General features: G+C 53.6%; 2 protein-coding genes across 9 annotated transcripts in view; one reads left to right on the plus strand and one right to left on the minus strand.

The window, feature by feature from the left end:
• Positions 1-1,241: 1,241 nt before the first annotated feature.
• Maff (MAF bZIP transcription factor F) lies at positions 1,242-12,594 on the plus strand. Of its 2 annotated transcripts, none has more exons than NM_001130573.2 (3): positions 1,242-1,452; positions 10,500-10,566; positions 10,932-12,586. In NM_001130573.2, the coding sequence occupies exons 2-3, from the start codon at positions 10,531-10,533 to the stop codon at positions 11,364-11,366; spliced, it is 471 nt and encodes a 156-aa protein (NP_001124045.1). In that variant the 5' UTR covers positions 1,242-1,452; positions 10,500-10,530; the 3' UTR covers positions 11,367-12,586. The 2 variants fall into 2 exon arrangements, with proteins under 2 accessions (NP_001124045.1, XP_006242091.2); XM_006242029.5 differs by lacking the exon at positions 1,242-1,452 and adding an exon at positions 1,505-1,942 and having other exon boundaries at positions 10,932-12,594.
• Positions 12,595-13,966: 1,372 nt separating this feature from the next.
• The window catches only part of Tmem184b (transmembrane protein 184B), a 42,887-nt gene continuing 39,602 nt past the window's right edge, over positions 13,967-17,251 (minus strand). For 5 of the 7 annotated variants that reach the window (XM_006242013.5, XM_017594986.3, XM_006242014.5 and 2 more), the window contains exons 9-10: positions 16,931-16,951; positions 13,967-16,138 (exon numbers count right to left, since the gene is read on the minus strand). In XM_006242013.5, the coding sequence (XP_006242075.1) occupies positions 15,897-16,138; positions 16,931-16,951 (263 nt within the window). In that variant the 3' untranslated portion in view covers positions 13,967-15,896. The remainder of the gene's footprint in view (positions 16,139-16,930; positions 16,952-17,251) is intronic. The other 2 variants (NM_001173370.1, XM_063263923.1) reach the window with 1 other exon arrangement.

A 17,251-nucleotide genomic window follows, 5' to 3' on the forward strand; every position in this document is an offset into this window, starting at 1 on the left:
TCATCCTGTGACTCAGAGTTTGGTAGATGGGGTGACAGCATGTAGTCCTTGGAGCTGGCAGGACAGCAGATGGGGAGGCCTCAGCTCTCGTCTTCGTTCCACCAGTCCCTCTTACCAGAAAGGTCAGTGACATGGACAATGGTCTCACTGAAAGGTAAAACGATGTGACAGATCCCAAATAATGCTTTCCTCCTGCTGCCTGGGCTCGGAAGCCCAGAACCTGTTCTTTCAGGACACCATTTTTTGTGGAGGTCTTGTGACTCTGCCACTGGAAAGAGTGTGAGAAAGCCAACCCCACTGTTGAATGCAGCATTGCACAACATTGCTTGGCCATTACCAAAAGATCGACTTCTGTGGGCAGCAGGGTGTGGATGCTGAAGGCTGACTCCCTTGTCCTCTTAGGCTGAGGATGAGGGCAATGGATTTAGCCACATGGGGTCCCCACTGTCATCAGGTCTACTGGATTTCTTCATTAGTTAAGCATCTACTATTTGCCAGGCATGGCCTCAGCTCTTTAGAAGGTAGAAAAAAAGGGGTTGAACAGGATTGTCTTTTCTAGACTTGAGAACTTTTCTAGACTTGAGTTCAGAGGTAACTTTTTGAAACGTCTTTTTCTTATAACTTTTGTGATTATCTTAAATTTACCTATTTGTCTGTGCGTGAGTGCCCTAAGTATGTGGAGGTCAGAGGTCAGCTTTCAGGAGTCATCGTCTACTTCTACCATGAAAGTTGTGGGAACTGAATTAGGCATCAGAGTTTAGTGACAAGCACATTTACCCACATGGAGTCACTGGGGTGAGTGCAGGTAGGGTTGAAGAGCTGGAGGTGACACCATGTGAAGGCCAGGGGTAGGCAATTGGCTGTGGCTCTGGGAATACAAACCTAGGACTCACGGTACAGCGATGGCACTTAAAACCACGAGACTGGATGAGGTCATCTGGGCAAAGGATTGTAGATCGACCAGAGAAGAGGCCAGACTGTAAAGTAAAGCAAATGACACCTCCACCCACGCCGGTCTCTAGAGGTGTCACGTGAATGCATCCAGAGGACACAGTTCCAGCACTGAAAACCCTGGCGGCTCTAGCTGTGGGCCCCTAGAGCGGGGCTTACTGGGGGCGGGGCCTTACTCGGGCGTGGGCGGGGCCTCGGCTCCCGGCGGCCGCTCTGGGGCTTGCTGGCCGCTGGGGCGGTGACGTCACTGCATGACTGGGTTTTTATGAATGAAAGGAATCCTGTGCGTGAGTAATTCCGGGAAGCTCGCCTTACAACTGCGCGCGGCTCCAGCCCCTTGCGCCGCCTGCCCCATAACAAAACTCCGAGCGGCACTGCACGGAGCCGGGTTCCTAGTGAACTGTGGTCCCAATCGGAGAGGAGTGGGGCTCGAGAGCGGCTTGGGACCACCAGCGACAGCCGCGACCCGCGCGCACTGAGCGCCCGGCCTGGCGGAGAGCGGTAAGGACGGGTCAGGGACGGAGACGGAGCTCTAGGAGTGTGCGCTCCAGGTCCTGCCTGGGCCGCGAGTGGTCCTGCCTCTTCAGCGGCCCCTGAACATCAGCTCACCTAGGGGCCTCTGAGGGGCTGGCTGGGAGGCGGTGCGTGGGCCCCGGAGGAAGCCCGGGCGGGGGCGGGGGCGGGGCGTGCACGTACGCGACTCGATGAGAACAGTCCCTGGAGCCGCGCCCAGCACCTTGTTGCGCGGTTTGTTTACGTCTCCCGGTGGCCTGCGTGCGCGCGTGTGTTCTCTGGGGAGAGCCCTGGGCTCTGCGGACTACGTGCACACGGTGTACTTCGCGTTGTGTGTGTGTGTGTGTGGCCGCACGCGCTCCCTGGAGACTGATACTAGCCCAGTGTATGTTGAAGTGGGTGCGCACCGGTGTCCACTGGAGCAAATGCGGAATAAGGACCCGAGGGAAGGAAGTAGCCCGGTCGGTGGTCACACCAGGTCTGGAATTTTTCTCCCTCCCCTTCCACCCTCCGTCATCCTCCCCCTTTCCATCAGTCGGGACTGCCCGGCCCCTGTTGTCTCTGGAGTTTCCCCTGGCTGGAGCCATGTGACATCAGTGTTTATTCCTCGCCCAGCTCTGGTGCCTGCCGCTTAGAATAGAGCAGAGGTTAGCGAGCCAGTCTTCTCCTGGCCACCTGGTGGATCTGGTAACCTAGTACATGGAAGTCCTTCCTTAGCTTCAGGTCTTCTGGCTCTCTTAGTATGGACTGTTCATCCGTAGATTGTCCCGTTCCTCCAGTCTCAGGAGAAACAGGGAGGGCCAGAAAAGCCTGGACAGATTGGGGAAGGCAAGGCTCCCAGACTATTCTGGTGGCTACTGAGGCTGGTCTGGGCGTCTGAGGCTGGGTCCTGGAGGATGAGGTGAGGCCGGCTGTCATACTCCTCAGATTGGACTCCTTAGACTGAACCTCTGTGTGGACTACTGGACCCCAGGGGTAATTAAAGACCCCAGAGGCCAGCTGGCACATCTGGAGTCTACCCAAGACCAGTAAGATCAGCAGCCAGTGCTAACCCCTGGTCTTCCTGAGGGAAGGGTTAGTGTGGAGGAAAGCGCTGCAAGAAAACACCTGTTCTGGGAACCCCATGATCCCACTCAGACTTTCCCTCTTGGTCCCCGGCCCCCACCCGCACCTGAGGGTTCTCGAATCTGAGGAAGTGTCAGCTGAGCTTGTTAAGGGGGCGGAATCAATGATATTTTAACTTTGAGCCCAGTGAGTTCTGCTACCACTGTGAGGACTCCAGGGTCGTCCCCCCTCCCCCACTTCTGCAGCAAGATGGCAGGAGAGGCTTTGAAAGCTGAGATGCACAGCCTGTTTTCCAGGGGAAAGCAGAGTCAATTCCAAGGCCTGGAGCTAGAGGTGTATGTAGAGTTGGGGGTTGGGGGTTTGCAGCCATTACCACAGAAATCATGTGGGTCCATCCTCAAACCTCATCAGGAAACACCCCCCAGTAGTAGAGCTGGGAGTCAGAGGCGAGGGGAAGTGGCTAACTGGCTCACCGACAGATGGAAGCTTAGTACTGGAAGATTCTGTTTCCCCTTGAGTCCCTAGGGGTCTGATAGGGCCCAGGAGTCCTAGATCATACTTTTTTTTTTTTCTCTCAGAGCTGAGGACCGAACTCAGGGCCTTGCGCTTGCTAGGCAAGCGCTCTACCACTGAGCTAAATCCCCAACCCGATCATACATTTTTTTTTTTAAAAGAGCATTTTGCCTGCATGTATATGTTTGCACCGGGCGTGTGCGCGCGTGTGTGTGTGTGTGTGTGTGTGTGTGTGCGTGCACACGCGCGCACGTGCCTGTTGCCAGCAGAGGTCAGAAAGAGGGTCTTGGGTCCCTTAGAATTGTAGTTATGGCCAGTAGTAAGCTGTCCTGTGGTCGCTGGGAACTAAACATGAACCTTCCTCTATAGGAGCAAGGATCGCTCTTAACCACTGAGCCATCTCTCCACCTTATTTATTTTGGAAGGGAGGACAGATTTATTTGAGCTCATGGTGTGTGTGTTGGGGATATCCACTCACTGTGGCAGGAAGGTGCTGTGCTAAGACCTGTTCATCTGTGGCAGTGGTGGAGCAGGCTCGCTGGCTCCCATCTCAGCGCACCTGGAAGCTGCTGGGCCAGGTGCTGGGCGCCAGGCTGAGAGGCTGACCCAGAGATTGCCTTCTAGGAAACAAAGGAAAAGAACCAAAGTAGATACAGTGTAGCAGCCGGGATAGGATGGGAGGAAGGGAAAGCCACTGTTGCCAAAGTAGCAACCGGGCTCCTACTTGAGCTGGAGTCAATCATGGAAAGTTTCTGTTGCGATGTGTCTAGGGACTAGGTGGCTGGTGGTGACTCTGGAACCCTGAAGACAAGGGCTATGATTCCTCTTTGGACCTTCAAGGCTCAGCACAGGACCTGGCACACAGTAGGTGCTTCCTGGATATGTGGCTAGTTGAAGAAATAAGCAATGGACCCATGTCCTTGAGCTCTGTGACACAGACAGAAGGAATTTCCCCCACATGAGCAGGTCCTATAGGGTGCAGGGGAGTTCGTCCTTCACACACACAATGCCTGTCTTCCTTTTGGCCAAGTCATTAGAAAATCCTATCTGCACATTTGTTGGTTGTAGTGAAAAAGATGCTGGGAGAAGGGGGGAACATGTCAGCAGCCAGAGGCTCCTCTGTGGCCTCTTGCAGCTGGTAGCATGAGCCCTGTGGTTTTGATTTTTTTTTTCTCCCCAAAGATTTTTTTTTTTCTTTTTTCTATTTTTCGGAGCTGGGGACCAAACCCAGGGCCTTGCGTTTGCTAGGCAAGCGCTCTACCATTGAGCTAAATCCCCAGTCCAATCCCCAAAGATTCTTTTTTTTTTTTTTTTTTTTTTTTTGGTTCTTTTTTTTCGGAGCTGGGGACCGAACCCAGGGCCTTGCGCTTCCTAGGTAAGCGCTCTACCACTGAGCTAAATCCCCAGCCCCCCAAAGATTCTTTAAAGCTCATTTTCTATAGATGCTTGTGCCTTAGTGAATGTATGTGTACCACATGTGCAGATGCCTTCGGAGGCCAGAGGGTGTCAGGTCCGTCCCTGAAACTGTAGCTGCAGGCAGGTGTGTGATCCACTTGAAGTAGAGGGCAGAATGTAGGTCGTCTGCAAGAGCAGCGAGTGTTCTTGACCACTGAGTGACTGATTTAGCCCGATTTTTTGTTTTTATTATTTTATTTTATTTTTGATAGAGGGTCTTTCGTAGCTGAGCTGGCTTTGAACTTCTGGTGTTCCTAACTCTGCCTCCTGAGGGCTTCGCTCATCATGTATGTGGTGACCACACCCCACTAGCACATGGTCTCAGAACATGCCAAACATGGTCAAGTTTGTAGGTTTGTGTCTCGAGTGACCCCTTTGATGCTATTGGAGCTGGAGGTGGAGGCGGAGGGGGTGTGTGCAGCAGTGGTGAGGCCACTGTGGTCTTGGTCTGGCTGGAAGAGGAAGTGGCACTAGCTGAGCAGGTGGAGGAGAAAGATCAGGGCTCATAGGCTGGTTGCTTGTGCTCTCATGCTTCTGCCTCCAGGAGGCCCTCCCTGGTTTCCTTACCTTTCCTTTCCTTCCCACCCATGCCTCATTCTGCTAGGGGCTTTGGAGCTTTATGCCGAGCCAGAATCTGACACTTTAAACTCAGACATTGCCATTGCTGGGTGGTACCTTAGGCTCAGGGGAGGTTGGGCATGTTGGGAAATCCAGGCCCAAAGAAAGGGAGTTGACAACCTGAAGTCACAATGTGAGAGTGTGGGTAGCTGAATGGGGCTGGACCCAGGCTGCTGCTTCCCTGTGGTGCTGCTCCGCTCTCAGTCTTGCACCCTTCCAGCAGGGAGGAGGCGCCCTGCGCTTGCTGCCAAGACCCAGGCAAACACATTTTTTCCCTCTGTCCTCAGCCAGTAAGCAGTGGTTCAGCAGCCAGAGAGGAGCCCATGCCAGTGGGTGGGCCGTCTGCAGGATGTCTCGGGTGTACAGCAAGGGGCCAGAGACAGGGGACAGGAAGGCCATGGCCCCTGGCTGGGCCAGCCGTCATGTCCCTGAGAATGAGCTCACTCCTGGGTCTCCAAAGAATACTAGGAACCTCAGACCTGGAGTTGGCCCTGCTGGCTTCCCCAGGAAGAAGAGAAGCCTTGAGGGTGGGGTCCCTGGGTCAGGCAGACTGGTGGTAGTGGGCTGTCCTCGATTTGTCCTGGAAACTGGGACCTGCCTCTGGAGGCCAACAGCCAGAGGTGATGGGACATTCCCCCTTCCCTCATTGGGACATTCCCTGTGTGACTGGCTGATTGCTGAGATGGGACATTCATGGGCAAGTGTGGGCCTCCAGGGATGTCCAGGACGCCACTGAGGGGCCTGAGGCTAGAATGGGGGTTGGCAGGACAGAGGAAGAGGGGCAGGTCCTCGGCCTTCCTAAGGCCAAGCACTCATTGTCTCTAAAGAGTATGGCTGCAATTCCATCTCCTAGGGGAGGTGGGTGTGATGGTGCAGGGGACTGGCTGTGTAGAGAGGGATTCGGAGGTCATGTGGAGGAAACAGGGAGGGTTTGAGAGACCCTGGCTGTTACATCTCCCTGGAAACAGGTGACTGGTTAGAGCTGTCTATGCCCAGCTACCCAAGTCCGACTCTGACTTAAGACTCATGCACTTCACATACTGACCCCACTCTACAAGCAGAGAGGGAGACCAGGCTCAAGTGAGGAGCCAGACTATGCTGCCAAGGTTCTGGAACACGCACTGCACCCCAGTCCTCTGCACTTAGTAGGTCCTTAGTTAACCTATGCGGGAGAGACCCTCTTTTCCACCAAGTCTCTTGACTAAAGCAGTTATCCTTACCCCCACCCCACCCACCTCCACCCAACTGGCAAGAAGGCCTGGCTATGCATCATTTGCATATCCTACCCCTAGCCAGCCTAACCCAGGTTCAGGCAGCACAGGCAAAGTGGCTTCCTCTTCACAGAGGTGAGGAGACCGGGTGCAGATAAGGGGCTGTACAGAGGGTGTGAGGAGGTGTCTGGCTCAGTGGAGCTTCAGTCTTGGGCTCTGCACTGTGTGACTGTGTCCCCTCTTTCACCCTCTCTGGGCATTTCTTGACAATGTTATCAGGAAGACCATGAAGATGATGGTGGGTCAAGAGTCAGTCCCGAAGCCAGATAGTGGTGGCCCACACCTTTAATCCCAGCACTTGGGAGGCAGAGGCAGTTGGATCTCTGAGTTTGAGGACACCCATGGCTACACAGAGAAACATTGTCTTGAGGAGGGGGAAACCCAGCCAGTCCTGAGGTTTTCCTGGAGTCAGGATTCTACTCCCATTGCAGATAGGCAGCTAGGTGGCTTCTACCAAGTAATGTCCCTCTCTGGGTCACTACCTAGGGCCTTTCGTACATGCGGTTCTGTAGGTGATTCTTGCTGGCTATGCTGGCTCAGAGCAAACCCTCAGCTGGTCACAGCCCTGACAGCTGGTCAGGCTCAGCAATTTTACTAAGTCCTCAGCTGTTTTCTGTCCCTCTATATGACAAGTTCTCACTAAAATTGTAGAAGAAATTGTCCCACTCTGCAGATGGGATAGTAGAGACTCATTTATTATCTGCTGAGAGAGAAGTAGCTCTCCCCAGGTTGCACAGTCTGGAGAACACAGACAGGACTCTGGGCTTGCCTCCTGGCCTGTGCCCCTTTCCCTGTTTCCTGTGCCCTGATCTGGGCCAAAGCTTGCTTGGGTGGGGTCCTGATGCTTGTTCCAATTCTCCTGGCGCCTGTGACACTGGCTCCACATGGGGCTGATAGCGAGGAGGATGAGGAAGCTGCCTAGCAAGTTTCACTCACACTTTGTTCCCCTAAGCTGGTCTCAGGGCTCAGCTGGGTGACTACCACAGAGACTCCAACCAACCCCCACCCCACCCCTGTTCACCTGCTCCCTGTCCCTGTTGGGTCCTTGCTGGGCAACCTCAAACACCTAAGGCTGACTCAGCTGTTGGGTGTAGGGACAGCAAGGAAATGAACGGTGACACCACTAAGGGAGAAAGGCTGAAGCAAGAAGAGCTGGGCGGGGGGGTGGGGGGGAAAGGCTGGAGAGATGGCTCAGCGGTTAAGAGCTCTGACTGCTCTTCCAGAGGTCCTGAGTTCAATTCCTGGCAACCACATGGTGGCTCACAACCATCTGTAATGAGGTCTGGTGTGTCTGAAGACAGCTACAGTGTACTCGTATACATTAAATAAATAAATAAATCTTTAAAAAAAAAAAGAGCTGGGAGACAGAGGACAGAGGACACCCAGCAAGCTTCCTACCCTGGGACAGAGGTAGCAGGAACCTGGCAGATGAACTGAGGGGGGAAAGTGGAGAGGTATCAGAGGATGTCGGTGGTCTGGAGGGGAGAGGGCAAGAGTGTGAGATGAAGTGGAAGATTGGGGTTGGGGATTTAGCTCAGTGGTAGAGCGCTTGCCTAGCAAGCGCAAGGTCCTGGGTTCGGTCCCCAGCTCCGAAAAAAAGAAAAGGAAAAAAAAAATGAAGTGGAAGATTCCCGGAGGCTGGAGGTAGAATGGAGGGAGGCAGGTTAGTGTTCTAGCTACATCTATCATAATATCATAAGAGGCACAGTGGCTCTTTTGTTCTGTAGAGGTAGGGTATTGCTGTAGCCCAGTCTGGCCTTGAACTTGCTATGTGGCCAGTGGTGAACTAAAATCTGATCCGTTCCTGCTTCAGCCTCCCCAACCCTGGGATTACAGGGTGTGGGCCCTGCTTGGCCTGGAGGCTCTTGTTTTGTTTTGATTTTTTTGAGATAGGGTCTCAGGTAGCCCAGGCTGTCTGTGTATTCACGACCTTCGACCCTCCTGAATGTTGGGGTCACGGCTTTGCTTTGCGTCTCAACTCTCCAGCAGGCCCCATAAAACCCTGTTAACCCTGGGGCCACAGTAGCTGTTTCAGTCGAAACAGTGTCTTGAATGGCCAACTTCCCTTTCCTGCCCAGCTCCTTCCTGCTGACTAAACTGTTAGACTCCTGACCTGGTAGGAGATCTTCCTTAAAAGCCCCAGACTGTCCCCACCTTGGCCTGAGTCACACTGAGAATTCCACAGTTGACACGTGAGCATCTTCTTTAGCCAGACACTGTTCTCAGCCCTGGGGAAACCATACAGGATTCAGCAAGGTCTCTGCTGTTGAAGAGGGGACATCCTCACAGAGCAGACACTGGGCACAGAGCTGCATGCGTAGGCTAAAGATTCAGTGTAAGATATGTGTGTTAGCACGTGTTAGCATGTAGGGTGTAGGTGTGTCTGGAGGCCAGAGGTTGGTGCTTGGAGTCCATGATTGCTTGTGGCCTTATGTGAGTCAGGAGCCTCAGTTCCAGCTAGCCTAGCTAGCTTGCTCGCTGGGGAATCCCACATTCACCCCTGTTCATGCTGGAATTACAAGTGGGGTACCACACATACCTTGTATTTACATGGGTTTCTGGGCCAGAAACTTGCCCTTTTACATTTTTAATATTTATTTTTATTTTATTTGTATGAGTATTTGGTCCGCATGCATGTCTGGGCACTGTGCGTTCTATCCCCAGTGCAGAAAGAAAGCAAAAGGGTTGGAGAGATGGCTCATGTAACCCAGTCTGGCCTTGAACTTGCTATGTAGTCAACAACTGGCCTGGAAAGTCCTTCTTGATCCTTTATCTCCAGGGTTCGGGATGTACCACCACACCAACTTCCCGCCATGAGTTTTTACCAACTGTCTCCCCATTGCCTTGTACATGGCAAACTTGGTCACTGAAGGAATGTAAGCCTCCTAGGCTCATGAGGGGGACCTATGGGCTGGCTTTAGGTTAGGGGACAGCTGCTATTCTCTCTAGAGCAGTTGTTCTTAGCCTGTGGGTCTTGATCCCTTTGGGGGTTGAATGGTCCTTCACAAGGGTCGCATATCAGATATCGTGCACATCAGATATTTATACTACAGTTCATAACAGTAGCAAAATTACAGCTACGAAGTAGCAATGAAAATAATTGTATGGTCTGGATTCACCACAACATGAGGAACTGTTAAAAGGTAGCAGCATTAGAAAGGTTGAGAACCACTGCTCTAGGACCGTGCTGAGTTTGGGAAACCTTTCCAAAACATGACTTGGGTGCTGTATCTTGGTAGAGTGTTGGATGGATTTTGGTCTTTGATGGGTGCTCACTGACCCACACACACATTTTTGGGCACATTTCTGTAGATAGCCTGTAATCCCAGCACTCAAGAAGCAGAGGCAGGGGGATAGTGAGTTTAAGACTAGCCTAGATTACATAGTAAGACCATGTCTTTAAAACAAGGCCGGTGAGATGGCTCTGTGGGTAAAAGGGCTTGCAGCCAAGCCTAAAGATCTGAGATCAATCCCCTAGAACCCACAGGTGGAAGGGAAAAAATGACTACTGCATATTATCCTCTGAGTTCCACACAACTGTTGCAGCTCTGGTGTAGCTGACTGAGGTACACATAAATGTAATAAGAAATTGAAACAAAGCGCTTGCCTAGCAAGCCCAAGGCCCTGGGTTCGGTCCCCAGCTCCGAAAAAAAGAAAAGAAAAAAAAAAAAAAAGAAAAAAGAAATTGAAACAAACCCAAAACTTGCATGCCCTGGTCCCATGTGGGAAGGGTGAGTGGACACACTAGGTACTCAACAAATGTGAACTGAGGGAACAGGTATAGGCACTGACCTGGATGTGGTGAGGCTGTGGTGAAACTGGCACGTTGGTGGAGAAGGGGGTGGGGAGGGACAAACCATCCATTGGGATGGGATGTAGTCAGAGAGGACATCTCTGAAAAGGTGACAATGGGCAAAGACCTAGATAATGAGGAGTCACTATGGGAGCTGGGGACATACTGGGACAGCCAGAGCAAAGGCCAGACTGTTGGGATCAGAGGAGGTTGGCATCAATTCTGAGATCAAAGCCTTGAATGCTAGTATGGAGATTGGATTTTACTCCAAGTAAAACATGAAGAAGCCAACCAAGGTGACTCTGAACTTTCTCTCCCAGGCCTCCAGCCCTGAAGGCACCTTCTGCGAAAATGTCCGTGGATCCCTTATCCAGCAAAGCCCTGAAGGTGAGGCTCCTGTGATCTCTCTCTCTCTGCTGCTGCAACATACCATTTCCACCTTTCCTAACTGGAAGCCCCAAAGGGGACTCAGCACCTACCGACCAGGCTACAAGAGCAGGTTACTTCCTGCTGAGCGGGCTTTCACCATTGCATGGGGCTTTCCAGGCTGGGTTTCTCAGATGGGTCCTGGACTTTGACGCGTGGTTAGTTTGAGCCCTGGGTGGCCTCCTGTGTGCTGATGCTGGTCCTGCTCACCTTCAAGGTCTTGGCTCAAGTTCAGTAACCGCCAAAACGGGGAGGAGGGGGGAATGGGAAGTGGGGCAGCATCTCCAAGCTGCCGTGCTTCTTGTTTCCTCACGACCCTCATTCAGGTCAAGCGCGAGCTGAGCGAGAACACGCCGCACCTGTCGGATGAGGCGCTGATGGGGCTGTCGGTGCGCGAGCTCAACCGCAACTTGCGCGGGCTGTCGGCGGAGGAGGTGACGCGGCTGAAGCAGCGGCGTCGCACACTCAAGAACCGCGGCTACGCGGCCAGCTGCCGTGTGAAGCGCGTGTGCCAGAAGGAGGAGCTGCAGAAGCAGAAGTCCGAGCTGGAGCGCGAGGTGGACAAGCTGGCGCGCGAGAACGCCGCCATGCGTCTGGAGCTCGACGCGCTGCGCGGCAAGTGCGAAGCGCTGCAGGGCTTCGCGCGCTCGGTAGCCGCCGCCCGCGGGCCCGCAGCACTGGTGGCGCCGGCTAGCGTCATCACCATTGTCAAGTCCGTGCCAGGCCCCTCCCCTGCTCCTGACCCCGCCCCCTGCTCCTAGTGCCCGCTCCCACCCAACACCACCTCTCGGAACCCACTCCCGTCCTAAAGAGCCTGAGTGCCTTCTGCTCCCTGTCCCTTTTCTCTGCCACGGCTACCCGTTGTAGTGATTACACATTCCTTTCCTGGGCTCTAACTATTGCAGGCCCCCAGACTGGACCTGATGGCCCTGGGGCAACTTTGCTAAGTTGGGGGGAGGGGGGATGCGTTGGGGTTCTTGGTTTCCCTGGGCTGAAAGTCCTTTTCAGAGTGGAAGAGAGGGCTGGAGAAATGGCCCGGAGGAGCGCTGTTGGGAGAGGATTCGGATTGTGTCAGTATGGGCTTCCGACCCTCCCAGGACTCAGGACTAGGTGTGGCCTTGTGAGACTGCCCAGCTGGGAAGCAGAACTCAGTGACCTCCCAACTGTGCGTGGGACTTGGGAATGTCAGGCTTTCCCTAGCTAAGAATGAGTCTTTGGAACGGATCAATGAAGCTCAGTTGACACAAGGGGAAAGCTGTCAAGCAAGACGCCCTAAGGGCACTGAACACTGAATAGTTGAGCTGCAAACCCAAGTGGGGCCTTAATGAACATTCCAAGCATGGCTTTCATAGGGGGAACAGTACACAGGAACTGAACAACGTGGTAGGCGAGCCTCCCTGGCCTGGGAGACAGCTGTCTGTGTAGTGGGAAAAGAGAAGCTGAAGGAGAGAGGAGGTGACAAAGGGATGAGGTGAGGGGCTGGCCAGCCAGAGACGGGCCGACAGAGATGATGACCACTGTGGCAGAGACAGACACTACAGTCCTGATGCGGGAAAGGGGTGGGGGTGGGGTGACTTGGAATTAAGGCTTCCGCTTTGGTCCCGAGTATCTGTGGTGGTTCTGGGGGGCTGACCACTGTTCCCCCTGGGAAGTCCAGCCCTAGCACCTTCCCAACACTGTAGACAGCTGATTCTTCCACACTTATTTATTGCACGAATCTAAGTTATTCTCACCAGCCAGAGTCCGGCTCTTCTTCCCTGGGAAATACGTGGGCGCCGAGCTGGACTTATATTTTATATCTACAAATAAGTCGCATTTAATCTTATATTTAGGGAAAGCTGGACGGCAATAATTGTTTTTTTTTTTTTAAATTGCCCAGCTCCCAGAGTTTATTTATTTTCTGACTTCAAGTGAGCCAGTTATCTGTCTTGAGTATTTTGTAGACTTTCTGAATAAAGTCAAGTTCTCTTTTTCCACAAGAGAAGTGCATATCCTGGATTATTTTCCATGTACTCTTAATGAGTGGCCTCAGATGTGTGGGAAGGGACTTTGGGTCAGGGGAGGCTATATCCCTTTGCTAGCAAGTGTGGATGGAGACAAGTCAGAAAACAGCTCACACTGCAGTCCCTGGCAGGGGGGTCCTAAGCTTTGAAAACTCTTCCTACTCTGTTCACATAGGTTTGACTGTCTACAGCACCGTGGGAGCTACTTCCCAGCGCACTTAACCCAGAGAGAAAGAGGAGGGGGTGTGAATTGCCGAGTCCTAGGAGATAGGCTTCAGTCTTAGTCAGGGGAGGGGACTCTGCTGTCCCAGGTGAGGAGTGGAATCCTCTGGTCTTCAGCCAGCGGAGTAGGGTCTTTCTGGGGTGGTACTTCCTACGTTCTTGTAGCTCCAGTTTACTTTGAAACAGTGGTTCTCAACCTTCCTAATTGGGGGGGGGGTCTTTTATACAGTTCTTCATGTTGTAGTGACCCCTAGTTGTAACCTTGCTGTTATGAATCATAATGTAAATTATGATATACAAGCCCTATGAAAGGACCCCCAGTCGCGCCCCACTGCTTTAAAATAAAGGCGCTGAATGGTCTAGAAAAGCCAGACGGGCTGCAAACCCTAAAAGCACAACAAATGCTAGTCCAGAGGGCTAGGGCGAGAATCTTGTATGTGGCTAGTCAGGGAGAGAGAGAGAGGCCAAGGAAAGGGGCAGAGGGGAACAGCCAGATCATGTGGCTTGGCTGGACCCACAGAACTTTCTCCCCCTTAGACTGGGGTTATGCCAAGACTCCTTCCTGAGAGGCTAAGCTCAGGCCTGGCAGCAGGAAGGAGTAAACGGGTGGGGGTGGGAGTGTGCGCTGATGACGTAGGCTGTTTACCTTCAGGTTATAGGCTGCTTAGGAAGTTCCCCCACCCACACGCATTCCAGCCATGCCTGTCGCCCATAGGCCAGGCTCTGTGAGAGGCGTGGTGCAGGCAGGGAAGGTACCCGGGACCAGGTACGCCTGCCCTAGGCTCCTAATTCCTAAGGATGGAGGATGGGCTTCGGAAAGCTGAGGTGGGCAAGTCTTTGATCTTCTGGAAGATATCTATAAAAAAGGTCACCACCTGCTTCGGAAAGAAACAAGGATTGAGGCCCAACGCTCTCGGAGACAGGGAGAGGAAACTCCTTGTGTTAGGCTGCCTGTGAAGAAAGGAGAAACTGTCTAACAGGGATGTGGAACCTGATTTTAGTCCCAGAAAGTGTAAACACCCCCATGACCTACATCCACTTCACACACAGGAAGAGGGTGGACGCCTCTGCTCACAGCCACTATACTTCTCCCAGACAAGAGGGGGAAGGAAAAAAAACCTCGCTGGCAGGCGAAAGAGATTTCAATACAATCTATATTATCTCATATATATTTCTTCCTGACTTTATTTGCTTGCTTCTGTCACGCATTTAAAATATCACAGAGACCAAAATAGAGCGGCTTTCTGGTGGAACGCATGGCAGTCACACGACAAAATACAAAACTAGGGGGCTCTGTCTTCTCATACATCATACAATATTCAAGTATTTTTTTTATGTACAAAGAGCTACTCTATCTGAAAAAAAATAAAAAATAAATGAGACAAGATAGTTTATGCATCCTAGGAAGAATGGGGCAGTTGGGTAGATTCCTGTCCCGTCCCCAGGGACCACTAGCTTCCTGCCACTGAACTTCCCCATGGCCTCACCCATCATATCTGCAGGTAAGTGCCAGGGAGGATGGGGACCAGTGGGGACAGGAACCAGCAACATACTTTGGCCTGGAAGATAAGGAGAAGTCTCAAACACACCGGTGGAAGCAATCCCAGGGGGGCGCCATGGCCATGCCCCAAGGAGCTTCCACCTGTCTGCTGCCTTCCTGGGCAGCTTGGGACCTGCTGGCCAGGCCCTCTGGGTGGGGCTGAGAGCTGGCCTCTGGGCCATGAGGAAGAAAGGAGGCTAAGAAGGTTGCTAGGATACAACAGCCCCATGAGGTCCCTCCCCATGGACCCCAGGGAAGGAACCTGTTTGTTCAGGAGGTGACCGAGGGGAGAACATCCAGTGAAGGCTGTAAGGTAGAGCACGCTTCCCTACCACTCCGCCTACTGGAGCCAAACCCAAGTGCTGCTTGAATTCTGCTCACCAGGCCCCCTGCCACCCTATCTTGGAGGTTCCAGCCCTGGGAGGCAGCTCTGGGATGTGCGTGTAGAGGGAGCCAGGGAGAGTGGGTGGTCCCAGACAAGGGTGCCCGACCCAGCGCTGCAGAACCCTGAGTGCTAGCAGCTCAACAAGGAGTGCCTGGAGCAGACGGGAACTGGGGAGGGGCTTCCATATGTGACTAAGGCACAGAAGAGATGGGCCAGGGGCCAGATGGAACAGAACACCAGGCCCTGTATGGTCAGGAGACCCAGGAGGGTCTGAGATCACCCCTACCTGGCCTCGCTGCATAACCATCCCTCCAGCCTCCCTCTGGAAGTGACCTGCAATGTGGAGACTCGGACTTTTCCATGACCCAGGAGGATAAACCTCAGGGAGACCAGGACCTAGCAGAAGTCTTGACTGCTCCACTGAGGAGGTGGTGGGGAACCCAAGCCCTGGCACAGTCAGGAAATATGGGAGGGAGGGGCTCTGCCCCAAACTATCAAGAACTGGACCCAAGTGAGAGGGCAGTGTGGGCTGCTGGCTGTCCTCAGCAGAGTGGCCACGGTGAGAACACCTAAGGATCCAGAGCCCCACATGTCACCAAAGGGCCCATAGGCACAAGGCATCCTTCCCTAGGTGGGCCCTGAGGCTCCTGGGGTCTGGCTCTGATCCTCGAAGCATGCCAGACAGGCCTAGGTTGGGAGAGGGGGAAGCTCCACAGAGCATTCGCATCTCTACCTGCCCAGAATGTGACAAAACTCACATTGGACAAGGGTGAACAGGGAGAAGCAGGCAGGTGGGAAATGACCAAGTTGGGTCTGGATATTGCACGGTGTAGGGTGGGTTGGGCCAGTCAGCTCGGCAGATATCCTGTTGGGGAGGGGGCTTAGGATGCAGCTTCTGGCCAACACACAGTACAGGATGGGTAGCAGAGATTTGACAGCTACAGCCACTGCCCTCTGCTCCTGCCCCAGGTAGTGTAGGGTTGGCCAGGTAGAAATATTCCTGAGGCCTGTTCCTCTGGAAGTGATATGCGAGTTTCTGGTCCAATAAATAAAAGGGCAGCAGCCATGCCAGTTGCTGGATGCTCCCCAGCCTGGCTGGGGACTGGAGGAGGCACCTCTCCTTCCCCAACAGTGCCCACACCTAGAACTCATCATCAGAGCTGAGCAACAGAGTCTTTTCATTGTCACGTGCACCACTAAGGCTGTGGGACCGGGAAAGGCTATGGGTGCCACCACGCCAGGTGGGCCCAGGCTCCAGAGTGGACTGCTGCGTGTACTGCTGGTAGGCAGGTGAGAAGTTGTGGATGGCATCCTGCACAATGTCGTGTGGGTTCATAGTCTCTTTGAGGCTGCTGGAGATGCTCTTCATGGGGGCGCAGCGGCCTGCAGGGAGGAGACAATGGGGCAGGGGGCCAGAGCAGGAAGAGGAAGACTTGATCAGTCCCTGCTCTGGGAGAGACCCCACCCCAGTGTTCACTTGTTCTCTCTTGGAACATGAAAGGGTAGGAGACCAAGACTGCTGCTGACGAGGAGAGTCCTGGGGAGCTGTGAAGGAAGCTAGGACAAAGGGACAGGGCATAGCACTCACAGGGGGAGAGGACAGGGCAGAGACAGGGAAGCTGCAGGCACTCACTTGGCTTTCCAAGCCCCAGTGCCAGGCTATGGACCCTGCCTGGGAGGGCTACTGAACCAGAGGCCCCACAGTAGCAGGCTGGCCTGTTGCCTGTCCCTCCGAGAGGGCAGGAACTCAATACCTCACATGCTTCTAACTCATCCATCTGAATATGTGCCCCACAGTATGCAGGTAGAGATAGGGGCACAGTATAGGCCACCAAGCCACTGTGGAGTGATGAACTCAACCCTGGGCCCAGGCCTTGAATGGGACTCATAGTCTCTCCACCCTGTGTTCTGGCTTGGAAATACTGCTAAATGTTCCTGCCATTACTTAGTGGGGCACCGCCCCAGAACCCAGCAGGGTGTATGCTAGGACCAGAGACTGGAGTGGAGGCACCAAGCTCTACAGAGGCAGCCCTCGCAGTCAGGTGCTCAGGGCTCTCGCCCAGGAGTGCCAGCTTGGACGAGTTGGGGACACAGAGGCTACAAAAAGGCATGCCAGTGACAGGAGCAGACTGACGTGCAGGACAGACGTGCAGACAGAGCAGATTGCAGACCTACCGTACGGGCCGTATGTCGGCACTGCCCGAGGCCAAACCCAGGGCAAATGCAGAGTAAAGGGCAGGGAGAGACGCCGGAGGGACAGAGAAGACAAGAGATGGCTGAGTGAGAACTGCCTGCTCACCCCAGGTCCAGTACCAAACACCCCAGCCCAGCCCTAGACACCAGGCTGCCCCTGCAGGACAGTATTCGTGCTAATGGGGTCACCCTGATGGCAGTGGAAGGTCCGCCCCACATCTGAGGGCCCCTCTTCCCACTTCTAGGTCCGCTGGAGCCACGCCTACACAGAGCCCTGTGTTTTGCAAAGCTCACTCCAATGTA

The sequence above is a fragment of the Rattus norvegicus genome, chromosome 7 (assembly GCF_036323735.1).
Source record: "Rattus norvegicus strain BN/NHsdMcwi chromosome 7, GRCr8, whole genome shotgun sequence".
NCBI lineage: Eukaryota > Metazoa > Chordata > Mammalia > Rodentia > Muridae > Rattus > Rattus norvegicus.